Consider the following 16376-nt stretch of genomic DNA (forward strand, 5'->3'; position numbering starts at 1 on the left):
CCAATTTGTTCATTTTATAAATTGAAGTCTCTTACTTTTGGGATATTTGTTGTTAATCTCTCCCCCAAAATTACTGCAATATCTTTGCCAATGTTCATTTTGCTGATAGAGGAAAATTCAGCATTAGTAAAAGATACTACAATTTCTGTTGTGTTCATTCCTGTTCATTGACAAAAATCTCAATTTTTCTATTGGAATCAATTCAGAAACCTTATTTACATAGGTCTTTAAATTTTTTTGTAGCTATTCCTATTTACAAGCCATTCTTTAATATTCAGTTGTAATGGCCTTTTTTCATGTCAGTTTTGGTTTAAGATTTATTTATTTATTATGTATACAACATTCTGCCTCCATGTATGCCTGCAGGCCAGAGGAGGGCGCCAGATCTCATTACAGATGGTTGTGAGCCACCATGTGGTTGCTGGAAATTGAACTCAGTACCTCTGGAAGAGCAGCAAGTACTCCTAACCATTGAGTCATCTCGCCAACCCCCTTTAATTTTTTTTTTTGCTCTGTTTGTGTGACTAAAATATACATTCCAGAATACTATCTTCTCTCTGCATATGAATTCCAGTAGGTAGCCGGGCAGTGGTAGTGCAGGCCTTTAATCCCAGCATTCGGGAGGCAGAGGCAGGCTGATCTCTGTGAGTTCGAGGCCAGCCTGGTCTACAAGAGCTAGTTCGAGGACAGGCTCCAAAGCCACATGGAAACCACGTCTCGAAAAACAAAACAAACAAACAAAAAACTAAACAACAACAACGACAAAAAAGAATTCCAGTAGGGAGCTGGGCAGTGGTGGCGCATGCCTTTAGTCTCACCATTTGGGAGGCCGACACAGGTCAGTCTCTGAGTCTGAGGTCAGCCTGGTCTACAGAGTGAGTTCCAGGACAGCTAGGGCTACATAGAGAAACCCTGTATCAGAAAAAAAAGAAAGGAAGGAAGGAAGGAAGGAAGGAAGGAAGGAAGGAAGGAAGGAAGGAAGGAAGGAAGAAACTCATCCTCAGTCACACACATCTCCAGTGAGAACCTTGCCTCTGGGACCAAAAGTCTCCTCTGAATCGCCTAGCAGATCGGGACAGAATCCTGCCCCAACTCCAAACAGTTGGGTGTGGCTGGCCCTTGGGCGATAGATCTGACAGCAGGCCTTGAAAACCCTCAAAGTGAAAGGCAAGCCTATGGAGAGAGAGGAAAGGCAGCGGAGAGAGAGGAAGCGAGAGAGCGGGGAGGGTGTTCTAATGCCTCCAATGCTCTTGCCTCTTTCCTCAGAGATTTTAGAAACCACTATTCTTCCTTCCCACTAAGGCTGCTACACTTAGCCCAGATTCTATGGGTTTTGACTACTCACATATGGCTTGTCTCCCCAGCTAAGTTGTTTTGGGAAAGCATGTATCACATTTATATACCATTCATATCCAACAGACAATAACAAATTATGATGACGCTAGACAGATGCTCAGCAGTTAAGAGCACTGGGCTGTTCTTCCAGAGGACCTAGGTTCGGTTCCCAGCATTCGGGTGGAGGCTACCGATCAGGGTAAAACCCAGCTCCGAGCAATCCAGAGTCCCTGACACCGCACTTATATATATGCAGACAAAACATTCACACACAGAAGCACACACACAAACTTGGCTACACTCGTTGGGTGGCAGTGGCGGCTCTTTGGTGTCCTTTAAAGCCCAGTTTTCACATCACATTAGTGGTTCTCTCCTGCTCGGCCGCCAGGGGTGTCCCATCAACACGCAGTAGAGTATACGGTTTTACAGTTCTGTGATTGCGTCCTGCGGACTTTCAATAGTTTCCAGTTCCTTGAAGCCTGAAGTCCTGTTTGCAACTTAATCGTGCTACTCTAGTATACTCTGCGGAAAAGCGCTGTGATCTTCTCCAAACCTAGCTTGAGATCCTAATCTCCCATCAGAGGCGCGGGTCATAGAGACGACGGGCGCAGAGCGTCTCCCCTGGCGGCACCACAGAGCCAACGCCGCGGCTGGCTAGAGCGCCGCTCGCCTAGCCGGCTTCCTCTCCGGTAGTTCTCCTTCCCAACATGGCGCAGTCGATTAACATCACGGAGCTGAATCTGCCACAACTGGAAATGCTCAAGAACCAGCTGGACCAGGTGAGGACCGGAGCCAGCACCTTCCTCGCGCTTCACGTTCTCCGGCCGCGTGAAGTCCCTCGTCCCCGCGCCTTCCCGCTGGGGGAGGCTTCCTTTCCCAGGGAAACCCCTATCCGGTCCCAGGTCCCGCCCCCTCTGGCCGTGCCCTCATCTCTCTCGGGTTACCAAGCTGACCGTTTTTCCTGGCTTCTATAGGAAGTGGAGTTTTTGTCCACGTCCATTGCTCAGCTCAAGGTGGTACAGACCAAGTATGTGGAAGCCAAGGACTGTCTGAACGTGCTGAACAAGAACAACGAGGGTATGGGTTAGGCGGGTGAGGGCGCCTGGGGAACCGTCTTCTCTGTCGCCTCTTCCTAATCCAGTTTTCCTTAGAGAAAACTATCGGTTACGTACTGTGTGTAGCCACACGAGCCCCTGCATGTTGCCTACGGAAAGCTCAAATGCGCAAGACATTCCGCAGCTTCCGTCACCTCTGTTGCTGTTCTTTTCACTGTCTGGATACTGAGTCCTGTTGGAGCTCCCCTTAAAGTCTTCACGTGGGAGTGGCCAGCCTTCCCCAGCTGTTTGTCTTCATTACTTTCACAGGAAAAGAATTACTGGTCCCACTGACGAGTTCTGTATCCTTTCCACAGGAAATGCTACCTTGCCTTCCCCTTCAGTTCCCACAAACGGGGAGAATTTTGATAAGTAACACAATGATTTTAAGAACAGTTATAGCCAGGCAATGGTGGCGCACACCTTTAATCCCAGCAATTGAGAGGCAGAAGCAAGCGGATCTCTGAGCTGGAAGCCAGCCTGGTCTACAGAGTGAGTTCTAGACAGCTAGGGCTGTTACACAGAGAAACCCAGGCTTGTAAAACAAAAAGAGTCATACACACTTCATAGTTCTCTTGTCTAACTAGGACCAGTGTCTCTCTCATATTTTATCAGAATTCATTGGAGAATTGAAGTGTAGCCGGGCGATGGTGGCGCACGCCTTTAATCCCAACACTCGGGAGGCAGAGGCAGGCAGATCTCTGAGTTCGAGGCCAGCCTGGTCTACAAAGCTAGTTCCAGGACAGGCTCCAGAGCTACAGAGAAACCCTGTCTTGAAAAACAAAAGAAAAAAAAAAGAGAATTGAAGTGTAATGATTGTCTCTGCTGTGTGGGGATGTTAATCTAACATGGAGATAGAGCTGGCAGTCGGCTAAAGCAATAGGAAAATAGTAGGACATTGAAATTGAGAACTTGGCTCTGTTAGTTTTAGCTTAGTTGTGCCTCATTCCAAAACTACATTCAATAAGAAACCTAGATTATTTCCATCTGTTGAAAGTGCTCATCCATGAAATGACAGACTAAAAGAAAAACCTAAAAATAGCAATGTGTGAAGAATGTCTAAGTTAAAATAATATCAATATGGGGCTGGAGAGATGGCTCAGCAGTTAAGAGCACTGACTGTTCTTCCAGAGGACCTGGGTTCAGTTCCCAGCATCCACACGGCAGCTCACAACTGTCTGTAACTCCAGTTCCAGGGGATCTGATGCTTTCACACCAATGCACTAAAACAAATTTAAGCAAAGTATCTAGTGTGTAAAAATATGCAGAAACATCCAATACTCACATGGTGGAAGGAGAAAACCACTCCCACCCTCTACGCATGTTCCCTGGCAGACACATGTGAAAACAAATACACAAAACTAGCAAGTGTAACATGAAAGTAATAACCCAAGGCTGGAGAGACAGCCTAGTGGTTGAGAACCGGGTTTGGTTCCTGCAGCTGCATGAGGCAGGAATCTGTTCTGACGTGTGCAGTGCCAGCCATGCCCTTGATGCACTGCATGCAATCTAAAAACAAAACGTAAGAATTTGTAATGATCCATCAGGATTTATGGTTGGCGTTCCACTTGTACGGTTCTAGAACCTTTGGAAAGCATGGTTGCATCTGCTCTGTCTTTCTGGAAAGACTACTGGGGAAATCCAGGAACTCCTCCAAGGGTGAGGCATGGGATCAGGACAAGAAAGTTTCTAGCTTCTATTGTCCTCACAAGGAGCATTCTGTTCCTTGGTCTAAAAAGTTGCAGCTGTTTTAGAAAAGGAGACTTTGGGCTAATGGCTCTGGTTGACAAACCTTTCTCATGCCGGGCTAGTTTTTTCTTAACCCCTGCGTCTCAGATGTATGTCCCTGGGAAGCTCCATGACGTGGAACACGTGCTCATCGATGTGGGAACTGGCTACTACGTGGAGAAGGTGAGGCGGTGAGAAGGGCGTGGAGGGCAGGGTCTCCTTGTGTTCTTGCCTTTACCTCTGATCTTGCAGACAGCTGACGATGCCAAGGACTTCTTCAAAAGGAAGATAGACTTTCTCACCAAGCAGATGGAGAAAATCCAGCCAGCTCTGCAGGAGAAGCACGCTATGAAGCAAGGTGAGTTCTGCCCAGAGCGCCTCTTCTGTAAAATTATATCTATTGTCTGTCTTTCCGTCTCTGGGAGGTGGGGGTGGGGTACATGAGCGCCGTGGTGCATGTGTGGAGGTCAGAGGAAATTTTTCAGGAATCAGTTTTCTCCTTTCACCCTGGGTTCTAGAGAGTAAACTCTCGTCACCAGGCGGCTGGCAAATGCTCTTAGCTGTGAAGCTGTCTTCCAGACTCCCAGGGAACTTCCTACCCATTCTGCCGTGATAAAGAATATTCATTGCATAGGACGTGACAGCACACATCTGTAACCCCAAAACAGGGGAGATTAAATCAAGAGTTCATATCAAGACCCTGTCTCAAAAGAAAAACAGCAGCCAGGTTTTGTGGTATACACTTTAATCCTTACACTTAGGAGAAGAGGCAGGGGGATCATCTTTACTACATAGTCAGTTCAAGGCCACTGTGGACTTCATGAAACTCTTGTCCCTCCCCTCCAAAAAGACATAATTGGTGTAGGCTTGGGGATATATGGCTCAGTAGTAAGAGTGCCTAGCATGCTGGGCAGTGGTGGCGCACGCCTTTAATCTCAGCACTTGGGAGGCAGAGGCAGAGGGAACTCAGTGAGTTTGAAGCCAATCTGGTCTACAAATCAAGTCCAGAACAGCCGGGACTGTTACAAAGGGAAACCCTCTCTCTAAAAAATAAAAGTTCCTAGCATGTAAATGTCATGGATTAAATCCTGGGCACCACAAAAACAAGCAAAACAAAAACACAAGAAAACCGCCGGGTGGTGGTGGCGCACGCCTTTAATCCCAGCACTCGGGAGGCAGAGGCAGGCGGATCTCTGTGAGTTCGAGGCCAGCCTGGTCTACAAGAGGTAGTTCCAGAACAGGAACCAAAAGCTACAGAGAAACCCTGTCTCGAAAAATCAAAAAAAAAAAAAAAAAACCCACAAGAAAAACCTAAAATATTTACTTATATGTATGTATAAATAAGATTTAAATGTATGCACATACACTGACATAATTCATGTATAATACTATCCATTTAAATGAGTAATCCAGCGGTATGTGGTGGATTTCCTGTAATTTCAGCATTCAGAAGGCTAAGGCAAGAGGATTCCAGGGTAGAGGCCAGACTAGAGTACATTGCCAAGATCCTGTCTCAGGAAACACAACAGCTTGGAGAAATGGCTCAGTGGTTTAAGAGCATTTATTCTGCTTGCCAAAAGCACAGGTTCAGATCTGTGGCAGCTCACAGCCACCTAAAACTCCAGTACCAGGAGATGTGACCTCTGTACTCCTGCATGAAAATGGTGCACATGCATATGCTCAAGTGCACATGAACACACACACGCGAGTAGGAACATTTAAAAATTTAATACTTAAACTATGGGGACATGGCTCAGTGGTCTTGAGTTCAAATCTCCAGCTAGGCATGACCCAAATGCTTGTAACCTCAGTGCTAATAGGACAGAGACAAATAAATCCTGGGAGTTCACTGGCTGGGTGAGTTTCACCTTCAGTGAGAGACCCTATCTCAGGAATAGACAGAGAATGAGAGAGCAAGATAAGATTCCATGTTTTCCTTTGGTCTTCACACGTATGTCTAGTGGTGGACATAGATAAACACACACTCGAGTTCAAAGAAAGAACATGGGTTGTAACATAAAACTTGGAGGTATCTTCTCCAGGTTAAAAGCATGTCTCTGTGGATGGAGTGGGAGGCAGAGGCAGGTGGAGCTCTGAGTTCAATGCCAGCGAGTGCTGTCTTAACAACAATGATGTTTCTTTTTCTCTTTGGTGTCCTGATGGGTGATTTGGGGTTTGAGTGATTGAGAAGAAATCTGTTCACGGTTGGGATAAAGTGCTTATAAACGCAGCAGAATTCTAAGGAAACCCTAGCACAACCACAGTGGCTGCACACAGCAATCCTCCAGGAAGTTTAAAAAGAGCATAGATCCAATTCACACCAACTAAGTCAAACTGGAAAGGGTATGGGAAGCTGATCTTGATTTATAAAGTCAGGGGAGTTGGTGGCCTTTTGTTTTTGTTTTGAGACAGAGTCTCATTCTGTACCACATTGCAGCGGTTAGTATACTGACTGACGCGGTGCAGGGAGTGTGTGTGTTCCCCGTCTTGGGTTCTCCGGAATAGTCCCCCTGGGTTGTAACTCTGCTCCTCCTTTCTTAGCCGTCATGGAAATGATGAGCCAGAAGATCCAGCAGCTCACAGCCCTGGGAGCGACGCAGGCTACGGCCAAGGCGTGAGGATGTGCTGCGGAGATGAAGCAGTGAAGGGCCCTGTTTCAAGGGGCCTGAGACCTTGTGGACAGTGGCCTACTGGTGTCTGGGAAGAGTTGTGTTTAATGTTAATAAATGTGCCAGCTGGGCAAATGGTGGTCTCTTATATTAAAAAAGGGTCGGGTGATGAACGAGGAGTGTCCAAAGGGAGTGCTCTTGCCTAGAACCCGAAAATGGGCCAATTACACTGCCTTTAGAGGTTCCACATTGGGCTCTCAGAAACGGGAAGAAAGTGCACGCATTTTTTCTGGGTTGCCGTGGGGACGGCTTGCGGGCGGAAGTGGAGCTGCACTAGACACTTCCTCTTCCGGGTCGACCTTCCCGTCGAGGGAACCGTATGGGTTTTCGTTTCCTGCATGGTATTCTAACACTGGTGCTGCCTCTGCGGTCAGTTCTCCAAACCCAGTGTCGTATGCTCGGTTCAGAGTCCGTTTCGGCCCCTAAAAGGCCTCGCTGCAGCCCCATGGCACCACCCCGAATCGGGACGCACAACGGCATCTTCCATTGCGACGAGGCTTTGGCTTGCGCCTTACTCCGCCTCCTGCCCGAGTACAGGGTACGGACCGCCTGCGAACCTAACTGTTTGGGTACCCTCTAGTGTTTGCTTCCCCTGAGCACGACCCTCCCCAAGACACATCCCCTTAGAGACCTAGCCTCAATCCTCTGACTGCTGCCTGACAGCCCCTCTATGTCTGCAGGATGCAGAAATTGTGCGGACTCGGGACCCTGAAAAACTGGCTTCGTGTGACATCGTGGTGGATGTGGGTGGCGAGTACAACCCTCTGAGACACCGTTATGATCATCACCAGAGGTGAGTTCACATACACCTGCTCTCTGGCTTTCCTAACTTCCGTCTGTGCCGCAATCCCTCCTTCAAATGCACAAGTTCATCGCTGCCTCATCGTGGAATCGCCCTTAATCGCCCTGGGACTGAAACCCCCACAGGCCTCCCCTGCTTTAACCCATGGCCTTGCAGCAGGCAGTTCAGTCCTTCTAATTCAAGGACCTTTTGCTTTTTTATTTTTATTTTTTTTTGTTTGTTTTTCAAGACAGGGTTTCTTTGTAGTTTTGGAGCTTGCCCTGGAACTAGCTCTTGTAGACCAGGCTGTTCTCAAACTCACAGAGATCCGCCCGCCTCTGCCTCCGGAGTGCTGGGATTAAAGGGTGCGCCGCCACAGACCGGCTGCTTTTTTATTTTATGTGTATGGATGTCTGGCCTGCATTCATGTCTGCACCAAGTGTACTGACGCCCACAGAGGTCAGGAGGTGTCAGGATACCCTGGAATTGGGGTTAAGGAGGGTTGTGAGCTGTCACTTGGATGTAGGGTATTGAACTTGCCTCTACTGCAAGAGGAGCCAGCTTTTTACCATTGCCAACCCCGTGATGGCTAGTTTTAATTTTCAGTTGACATTCACCTAGAATTGATTCAGTGAGGGATTATCTAGATCAGGCTGGCCTGTGGGCATAGAGTAGGAGGCACTAAATCCTGGCCTGCACGAGTCAGAAGGAAGCCAAGCACTACAAGCGTGCATGCGCCTGTTTTTTCTCTGCTTTTGCCTGTGGGTGAGATGTGACTTGCTGTGTAAGCTCCTGCCCCTTCTCTGCTGTGTTGACCCTGTGTTGACCTCTGTCGGACATTGTATCACAGAAATGAAGTGAGCCCCTTCTTAACCACAGCATGATCGTCACCCTTCTCCCACCCCCCAAACCCTTGCTCACACTTCCGTCAGCATCCCCACTTTTCCTAAAAGAGAATAAACTTTTCCTGTTTCTTCATGTTCCCACCTTCAAAATTTCTCAACTCTCCCTTCCAATTTAAGAAAATGTACTCCCTTCTGTTGTGTTTGCAGTTTATTGAGGCTTCTCTGTAGCCCTGGAACTCTCAGAGATCCACCCGCTCTTCCTCCCAAGTGCTGGGCTTAAAGCTGTGTGCCACCTGGCTGCTGCCGCTGCTTCTTTTTTTTTTAAAGTAAATATGTAAGTAAAGAGCATCTGCACGGAATGTAGACTTTCCTTGTCTCTAAAGTATAACACCCACCTACCTAACATCTGTATCCTATTAGGCATCGCAGGTAATCTAGAGATGATCGAAAGGATACAGGAGGAGGCTAGGCAGTGGTGGTGCACATCTTTACCCAGAACTCGGGAGGCCGTTCTCTGAGTTCCAGGCCAGCCTGGTCTACAAGAGCTAGTTCCAGGACAGGCACCAAAGCTAGAGAAATCCTGTCTCGAAAAAAAGAAAAAGAAAAGATACAGGTGGAAGAATAAGGCCCCAACACTTAGGAAGTAAAGACAGGAAGGTCATGAGAAAGGTCATCATTTGTGAGCAGGTTTGAGCCTGGTCTACAAAGCCAGGACAGCCAGGACTGTACTGTTACACAGAAACCCTGTCTTGAAAAACCAAATAAAAAAAAAAAAATTACCATCAAGAGAAAAAAAATTTATTTTTAATTTATTTACTTATTTATTATCTACACAGTGTCTGTCTGCATGTATGCCTACTGGGCCAGAAGAAGGCACCAGATCTCATTACAGATGGTTGTGAGCCATATGTGGTTGCTGGGAATTGAACTCAGGACCTCCGAAAGAATAGTCAGTGGTCTTATCTACTGAGCCACCTCTCCAGTCCCAAGAGAAAAATTTTATAGCCGGTTGTGGTATCAAATGCCTTTAATCCTAGCACTTGGGAGCAAAGGCACACAGATCTCCTGAGTTGAGGCCAGTCTAGTCTACAGAGTGAGTTTCAGAACAGCCAGAGCTACCCAGAGAAACCCTGACTCCAAAAACCAAACCAAAACAAAAAATATACAGGAGGGCTGGAGAGATGGCTCAGAGGTTAAGAGCACTGACTGCTCTTCCAGAGGTCCTGAGTTCAATTCCCAGCAACCACATGGTGGCTCACAACCAACTGTAATGAGACATGGTACCCTCTTCTGGCCAGCAAGCATACAGACAGACAGAACAGTGTATACATAATAAATAAAAAAATGTTAATATATATACAGGAGGATATGTGTGTCTTCTAGGCAAATGCTGTCCCGTTTTACATAAAGGATTTGAGCACCTGGAGGTCGGGTCCTCGAGGTCCTGTGAGCCACAGCTGCTGCTGTTTGCCGTCCCTACGCGAACTATAAAGGACAGGAGCTTAGGTTGCAAAACACAGAGCCTGGCATACAGTAAGCGATGAGTTCCAGCCGTTGTTGAGTGAATGCAGGAATAGGAACTTTCAACCAAGGCCTATGTTGGCACTGGAGGAAAAGCCAACATCATTCGAGTGGGTTTCCTTTTCCCATCCTGCTGATACCCAGGATATAAACTTGGCACACACTAGACTTTTGGACCAACTCCTCCATTGCAGCCCCTCCCTGTGCTCCTCAGGACTTTCACAGAAACCATGAGTTCCCTGTGCCCTGGGAAGCCATGGCAGACGAAGCTGAGCAGTGCGGGACTTATCTATCTGCACTTCGGGCATAAGCTACTGGCCCAGTTGCTGGGCACTGGTGAAGAGGACAGCGTGGTGGACACCCTCTATGACAAGGTAGGGACTGTCTACACCCCACCCAGCTGGCCAGGAACAGCATGGGTGCTGCAGCACTGGACTAGGCCTGTCAGTTACTGGTTGTGGGGACTGTCTTAGTCACGGCTCTGTTGTTGTGAAGAGACACTATGACCACAGCAACTCTATAAAAGAAAGCATTTAACTGGAACTTGTGTATGGTCTCAGAGGTTTAGTCCATATCCTCATGGTGGAGAGCATATTGGCATGCAGGCAGACAATGCTGAAGAAGTAGCTGCGAATTCTACATCCAGGTGGGCAGGCAAGGCTTGTCTTTTGACTTCCTCCAACAAGGCCACACCTCCTAACCTCTCGAGTAGCCTCACTCCTAATGCCTGAGCATTCAAATATATAAGCTTATAGGGGCCATTCTTACTCAGCCCACCAAAGGGACCCAACAGTCAGTCTCCCCATCAGGTATGTCCTTTGTGCCTTCCCCGTCTACATCCTGGAGTGGAGAGGACTGGACATTAGTGTTTAGGAAAGGGGTCTTACTACTTTATTATTTTGAGATAGGTTCTGCCTATATTGCTCAGGCTGGTCTTGAACTTGTGACTTAAGCAGTATGCTTGCTTCCTTCTCTTAAGTGGGGACTATAAGTGTACATTCCCACACTAGTCTGGGGAAGGACTTTGAGAGCAGCATTTTCTAGTCTTTTTTGTGCCATACATTTAAAAAGAAAAAAAAAGAAACCCAATTATTCCAGGCGTGGTGGTATACACACTTCACCCAACACTTGAGAAGCTTAGACAGGAGGATCTTGAGTTCAGACCAATTTGGATCCTGACTCAAAAACCTGACCAAACTAAACAGATAAGGCTGCTTATACTCAAAGGCACTGGGCTCAGAGATGCTATCGTACATCTCTCAGTATCTCCATAATTCACTGGTGCGCAGTAGTTGGCAGGCTCAGGAGGAAAGGGACAGATTGCAGAAGCGTCTCCAAGTTCAGGCCAAACAGTACCAAGAACAACACTTAACCCTATTCCTGTGAAATTCACTGGTCAACCCTCAGATCCATCCAGTCTCCGTCACCCCAGGGTTCACTTTGCAGGTAGGCTGCTGAGTTCAGGCCTCAAGCTTAGTTCTCCAGCATCTACTCCTGTTTGTGGTGATTAGGGTAACAGTTTTGGGAATGGCAAGGCTTTAAACAACTGGGGTCATTTGTTTCCTCTGCTGATGGGTTTTCTAAGTAGCTGATTTAGCCAGTTTTTTTTTTTTTTTTTTGGTTTTTCGAGACAGGGTTTCTCTGTGGCTTTGGAGCCTGTCCTGGAACTAGCTCTGTAGACCAGGCTGGTCTCGAACTCACAGAGATCCGCCTGCCTCTGCCTCCCGAGTGCTGGGATTAAAGGCGTGCGCCACCATTGCCCAGCTAGCCAGTTTTAAGTGACTATCAAGGCTTGGTACAGACGAGGGGTGCTGTGCAGAGAGAAGTTAACTTTTTCGAATCTCTCTGAGACTAGTGTTCTTTCTACACATCCCGCATGGGACTAGTATGGAAGTGCATTTTGTAGGGGAGTTTGTCAAGAACAGCTTATGTTGGTTCTGCCCTAGGATTTGAGGTGTATTCTACTATTCCTTCAAACTCAAATGCTGCAGCTCCTAACATAATGGTATATGCTGATAACACATGGTACGTATTGTATAAGCTGAAACACATGGCCTCATCTCAAAGCCCCACGTCTCAGCTCTTAATGTCCATCTCTTTCCCACTGTATTTGCCAGACCTTCTGTCTCATTCATTTGCTCTGCAGCCTACTTAGCCCACATACTCTTCCCTTCCTTGTCCCAGGAATCCATTTCCACAATCGTACATAGGAACTGAAATCCCTGTTCAAAATCATAGCCAGGCTGGAAAAGAGCACAGGATCCACTTCCAGAGGACAGGATCAGTTTCCAACATCCATATGATGGTTCACAAACATCTGTGAGTTTTAGGGGATCTGATGCCCTCTTCAGGCCTCCACTGGCACTAGGCATACACACTGTGCACAGGCATACATACAAGCAAAACAACTTTTTTTTTTTGAGATAGGATCTCATTATGTAGGCCTGGATGTCCAGGAACTCATAATGTAGACCAGGTTGGCTTGTAGACCAAGCAGGCCAGAGATCTGCCTGCTTCTGCCTCCTGAGTGCTAGGATTAAACATGTGTGCCACAGTGCCCAGCTAATTTTGTTATGAGGACTGGAAAGTTGGCTATTGTGAGAAAGTGTTTACACTCTGAAACCGATACCAACTTTACCATGATGGGTGTGCTCAAGCCTACCTCCCCGCTGCTGCTTTAGATGTATGAGAACTTCGTGGAAGAGGTAGACGCAGTGGACAATGGGATCTCGCAGTGGGAAGAAGGGGAGCCGCGGTATGTGCTGACCACTACACTGAGCGCTCGGGTGGCTCGGCTCAATCCCACCTGGAACCAGCCCAACCAAGACACTGAGGTGAGCTGGCCTGTGTCACAGTAGAACTCGAGGACAAAGGAAGGACAGATGCCTTCCATCCAAGGCCTGGGATCATGTTCTGTGATTTCACCATTCCCAGGCAGGGTTCAGGCGTGCAATGGACCTGGTACAAGAAGAGTTTCTGCAGAGACTGAATTTCTACCAGCATAGCTGGCTGCCAGCCCGGGCATTGGTAGAAGAGGCCCTGGCCCAGCGATTCAAGGTAAACTGGGCAGGTGGCCTGAGGGCCAGGGATGCTTCTGGGCCATCTGGTCAACTGGGCCTTCTGCTCCTACATAGACCTAGCCACATACTGTTTCCCTTCCAGGTGGACCCAAGTGGGAAGATAGTGGAACTTGCACAAGGCGGATGCCCTTGGAAAGAGCATCTTTACCACCTAGAATCTGAGCTGTCCCCACCAGCAGCCATCACCTTTGTTATCTACACTGATCAGGCCGGACAGTGGCGAGTCCAATGTGTACCCAAGGAGCCTCACTCATTCCAAAGCCGGTGAGTCCCCCAAAACTACCCTGCCTACCTTCAGGTGTTTCAGCTCTGTTGGAGTCTCCTCATGCCTCCCTTTGTTCTTACATAGGCTGCCCCTGCCAGAGCCATGGCGAGGACTTCGGGATGAGGCCCTGGACCAAGTCAGTGGGATCCCTGGCTGCATCTTCGTCCATGCCAGTGGCTTCATTGGTGGGCACCACACTCGAGAAGGTGCCCTAAACATGGCCCGTGCCACTCTTGCCCAGCACCCAGCAACTACGCCCCTTGCAAATTCTGTAGTCCAATAAAATTTCATCTCTCACTGACCCAGGCCCTTATCTACCAGCCCAGTCATTTTCTCAGACTTAGTAAGTACAGCATCCTATGGACAGCCCTAGCATTCTCAGCTTGGCAAACACCAACAGCCGTCAGTGGGCTGGGCAGATGCTCAGCAGTTAAGAGTATTATTGCCCTAGGAGAGGAGCCAGATTCGATTCCCAGTACCTACACAGCGGCTCACATAACTGTCTATAACTCCAGGTCCAGAAGATCCAACCCCCCTACTGACTCTGTGGGCACTGGACACATGTGATACACACACATATGTGTATGCAGGCAACACACACATAAATATTAAATCTTTAAAAAATAAAGGGCAGAAGAGATGATTCACAGGTTAAGAACACTGGCTACTCTTTCAGAGGTCTTAAGTTCAATTCCCAGCAACCACATACTGGCTCACAGCCATCTAGAATAAGATGTGGTGCCCTCTTCTGGCCTGTAGGCAGAACACCATATACATAATAAATCTTTAAAAAACAAGAAAAAGGAAGCCATCTGAGGACTAAATAACTTGATCAAATTTGCAGGTAGCGAGGAAGAGACAGTACAGTCTTGGCCCGTGGTCCAACTCCTTTTTTCCTACTATACCCAGCAACATACTAGAAAATGAACAGAACCCAGAGACTTTATTTACACGTGGGAGTGAGGGGAGTGGGGCTGAGGAGGTAGTGGTCCTGGAAGAGGGTCCCAAGGGGCAGAGGTTGGTGGTGTCTCAGTAAATAGTGGCACTTCATGAATAGAGCCTCCACCTCCAGCTGGGGGCTCCTGGGCCCGGCCAAGGACTGGGCTAAAGCGTGGAAACTGGGCATTGACAAAGTACAGAGGGATGTGGGCGATTCGGCCTGTGGACCAGCACTGCAGAAAACGGGTAGGAAAAGGAGTCAAGAGCATGGACCTAGAAGTGGCCTGTGACAGGCTCAAACCACTGGGTCTCTAGCCATCCAGGAGACCCTACAGAGCATGCTCACGCGCACACGGCCAAGCCCTTGTCTACTCACCACACTGAGCAAGGCTCCTTTGTTGAAGGAAGGATGGAAAGTGATGAGCTGAGCCTGGGCCCCTGGCTCCCCCTGGATAATGCCACTGTGGCAAGAAGGGGAAGAGGTGAGGCCAAGGGCAGCGGGAAGTTTCTGTAGCTGTATGTGGGGACGGGCTGCGGAGGCCAGACCTACACGTCTGCTCAGCACTTACCACGGAAGAAGCTCAAACACAGGGCTGTTCCGAGTTCGAAAAAGGAGGATGATGGGAGTCCCATCCTGTACCCGTGGGTTTCCTGTAAGAAACGGTTCCGCTAATACAGGAAACTCTAGAAAGGCACCTTTTCTCTAGTGGGTGTAATGGCACCTGCCTTTAATCCAGTGAGTAAGTTCTGGAAGTTCTGGGACAGCCAGGGCTAATCAGAGACCCGGTCTCAACAAAGCCCCATTCTCTTTACCCTTACCTTTCATGAGCACAGCCAGGCGTTCACCACTAGGGTCCCAAACCATGGAGTGGGCCTCTCCCCCGAGCCTGTGCGAGGACAGGTGCAGTCAGTGTGGCTCTCCCGACTTCTCACCCCTCCTCCCACGGGCACTGAAACCCACCTCTCCTCTCCATCTGGTGTCTGTATTGTTGTCTCAGAAAGATCTGCCACAATTGTTGCTGACTTCGCACCTCCAACGTGTCCCTTCTCTGTCCCTGTAAGGGCAGAGGTTTCTAATGTGCAGTGATGGTTCCTAGGTTTCCGTGCATCCCTCACCCCCGGTGCACTCTACAGGCTGCTGTCTCCCTCTGCAGTGCTGTAACTCACCACACGGGTCCGGGAATGACAAGGAGTAAATCAGTGCCTCCCCCAGCACAGTGAAGAGCAGTCGGTTTCCATCTGGGCTCCAGCAGCCGGTCTGGGGACAGGAAGGAAAAGCCAGGAGAAAAGAGGTCTGGAAGAGGACTACAGCAGGAGAGAAACAGAGATGGGGAGCCAAGCCTACTAACATCCCCTTCCTCCCAAAGTCTGTGGGCCATAGGCCCCTCTTACCTGACAGCGCCCCGAAAGAGTTGGCCACCTCTCACAAGTCCACATCTGGGTCTCCCAGACTCTGTGCCAGAGAAAGACAAAGATTACAGCCTGGGGCCTTCATGCTTCAAACCTGGACTGTCTCATCTTGCAGTCCCCAGAGTCAGGTGCCCTTTCTCTGGAATCTTGGCTTTTCACCCACTCACCGAAAGACAGATGAAGGAGTAGTAGCCAGGACTTTGCTGCCATCTGGGGACCACAGCAAGTTGGTAACCCCTCCTCCTCGGAACCAAGGAAGGGGGACACAGATTTCTGTTGAGACATCCCATACCTAAGATCAAAGGAGGTGGTGTAGAAACTCAGTGTTATCAATCAGCTCACTCAGGCCACCCTCTTCGATGCACAAAGGCCTAGGGAAGACCTCGGTTTATGATTACAATGTCGGCTACCTCAGTGTGAGATCTGAGGATAGCTCCTTCACTAGATAAACTGAAGAGAGACAATCTCACTCCCCCAAGCTTTCCGCCACAGACAGGTGGGAACCACTCACCAGAACAGCAGCACTGACAGGTGAGGCTGAGAGCAGCCGCCCCCCACTAGGGGCCCAAGCCAAGCTGGTGACCGGTGTATGCCCAGGGTGAGATAATACCTGAGCACAGCCAGAGGAGGGTCTGCAGGATAAACAAAAGGGATAGGGTAAAAAGATGATAACAGGTTGGGGGAGATGGAAATGCTCTTGATCCCAGCA

At 48.6% G+C, this 16376-nt stretch overlaps 3 protein-coding genes across 6 annotated transcripts in view; 2 read left to right on the top strand and 1 right to left on the bottom strand.

Moving 5' to 3' along the window:
• The first annotated feature begins 1961 nt into the window (after positions 1–1961).
• Positions 1962–6901, top strand: Pfdn5 (prefoldin subunit 5). The gene is made up of 6 exons (XM_075960774.1): positions 1962–2114; positions 2310–2412; positions 2700–2731; positions 4266–4340; positions 4410–4515; positions 6699–6901. The coding sequence occupies exons 1-6, from the start codon at positions 2043–2045 to the stop codon at positions 6773–6775; spliced, it is 465 nt and encodes a 154-aa protein (XP_075816889.1). The 5' UTR covers positions 1962–2042; the 3' UTR covers positions 6776–6901.
• A 196-nt stretch (positions 6902–7097) lies between these two features.
• Myg1 (MYG1 exonuclease) lies at positions 7098–13619 on the top strand. The gene is made up of 7 exons (XM_075960773.1): positions 7098–7364; positions 7507–7619; positions 10188–10347; positions 12655–12807; positions 12908–13030; positions 13136–13317; positions 13403–13619. Exons 1-7 carry the CDS (start codon positions 7146–7148, stop codon positions 13599–13601), a joined length of 1149 nt encoding a protein of 382 aa, XP_075816888.1. The 5' UTR covers positions 7098–7145; the 3' UTR covers positions 13602–13619.
• Positions 13620–14242: 623 nt separating this feature from the next.
• Positions 14243–16376, bottom strand: part of Aaas (aladin WD repeat nucleoporin) — a 13305-nt gene continuing 11171 nt past the window's right edge. For all 4 annotated transcript variants that reach the window (XM_075960771.1, XM_075960769.1, XM_075960768.1 and 1 more), the window contains exons 8-16: positions 16179–16299; positions 15835–15959; positions 15650–15710; positions 15425–15515; positions 15219–15312; positions 15077–15144; positions 14827–14908; positions 14634–14718; positions 14243–14490 (exon numbers count right to left, since the gene is read on the bottom strand). In XM_075960771.1, the coding sequence (XP_075816886.1) occupies positions 14266–14490; positions 14634–14718; positions 14827–14908; positions 15077–15144; positions 15219–15312; positions 15425–15515; positions 15650–15710; positions 15835–15959; positions 16179–16299 (952 nt within the window). In that variant the 3' untranslated portion in view covers positions 14243–14265. The remainder of the gene's footprint in view (positions 14491–14633; positions 14719–14826; positions 14909–15076; positions 15145–15218; positions 15313–15424; positions 15516–15649; positions 15711–15834; positions 15960–16178; positions 16300–16376) is intronic.

The sequence above is a fragment of the Microtus pennsylvanicus genome, chromosome 2 (assembly GCF_037038515.1).
Source record: "Microtus pennsylvanicus isolate mMicPen1 chromosome 2, mMicPen1.hap1, whole genome shotgun sequence".
In the NCBI taxonomy this organism is placed as follows: domain Eukaryota; kingdom Metazoa; phylum Chordata; class Mammalia; order Rodentia; family Cricetidae; genus Microtus; species Microtus pennsylvanicus.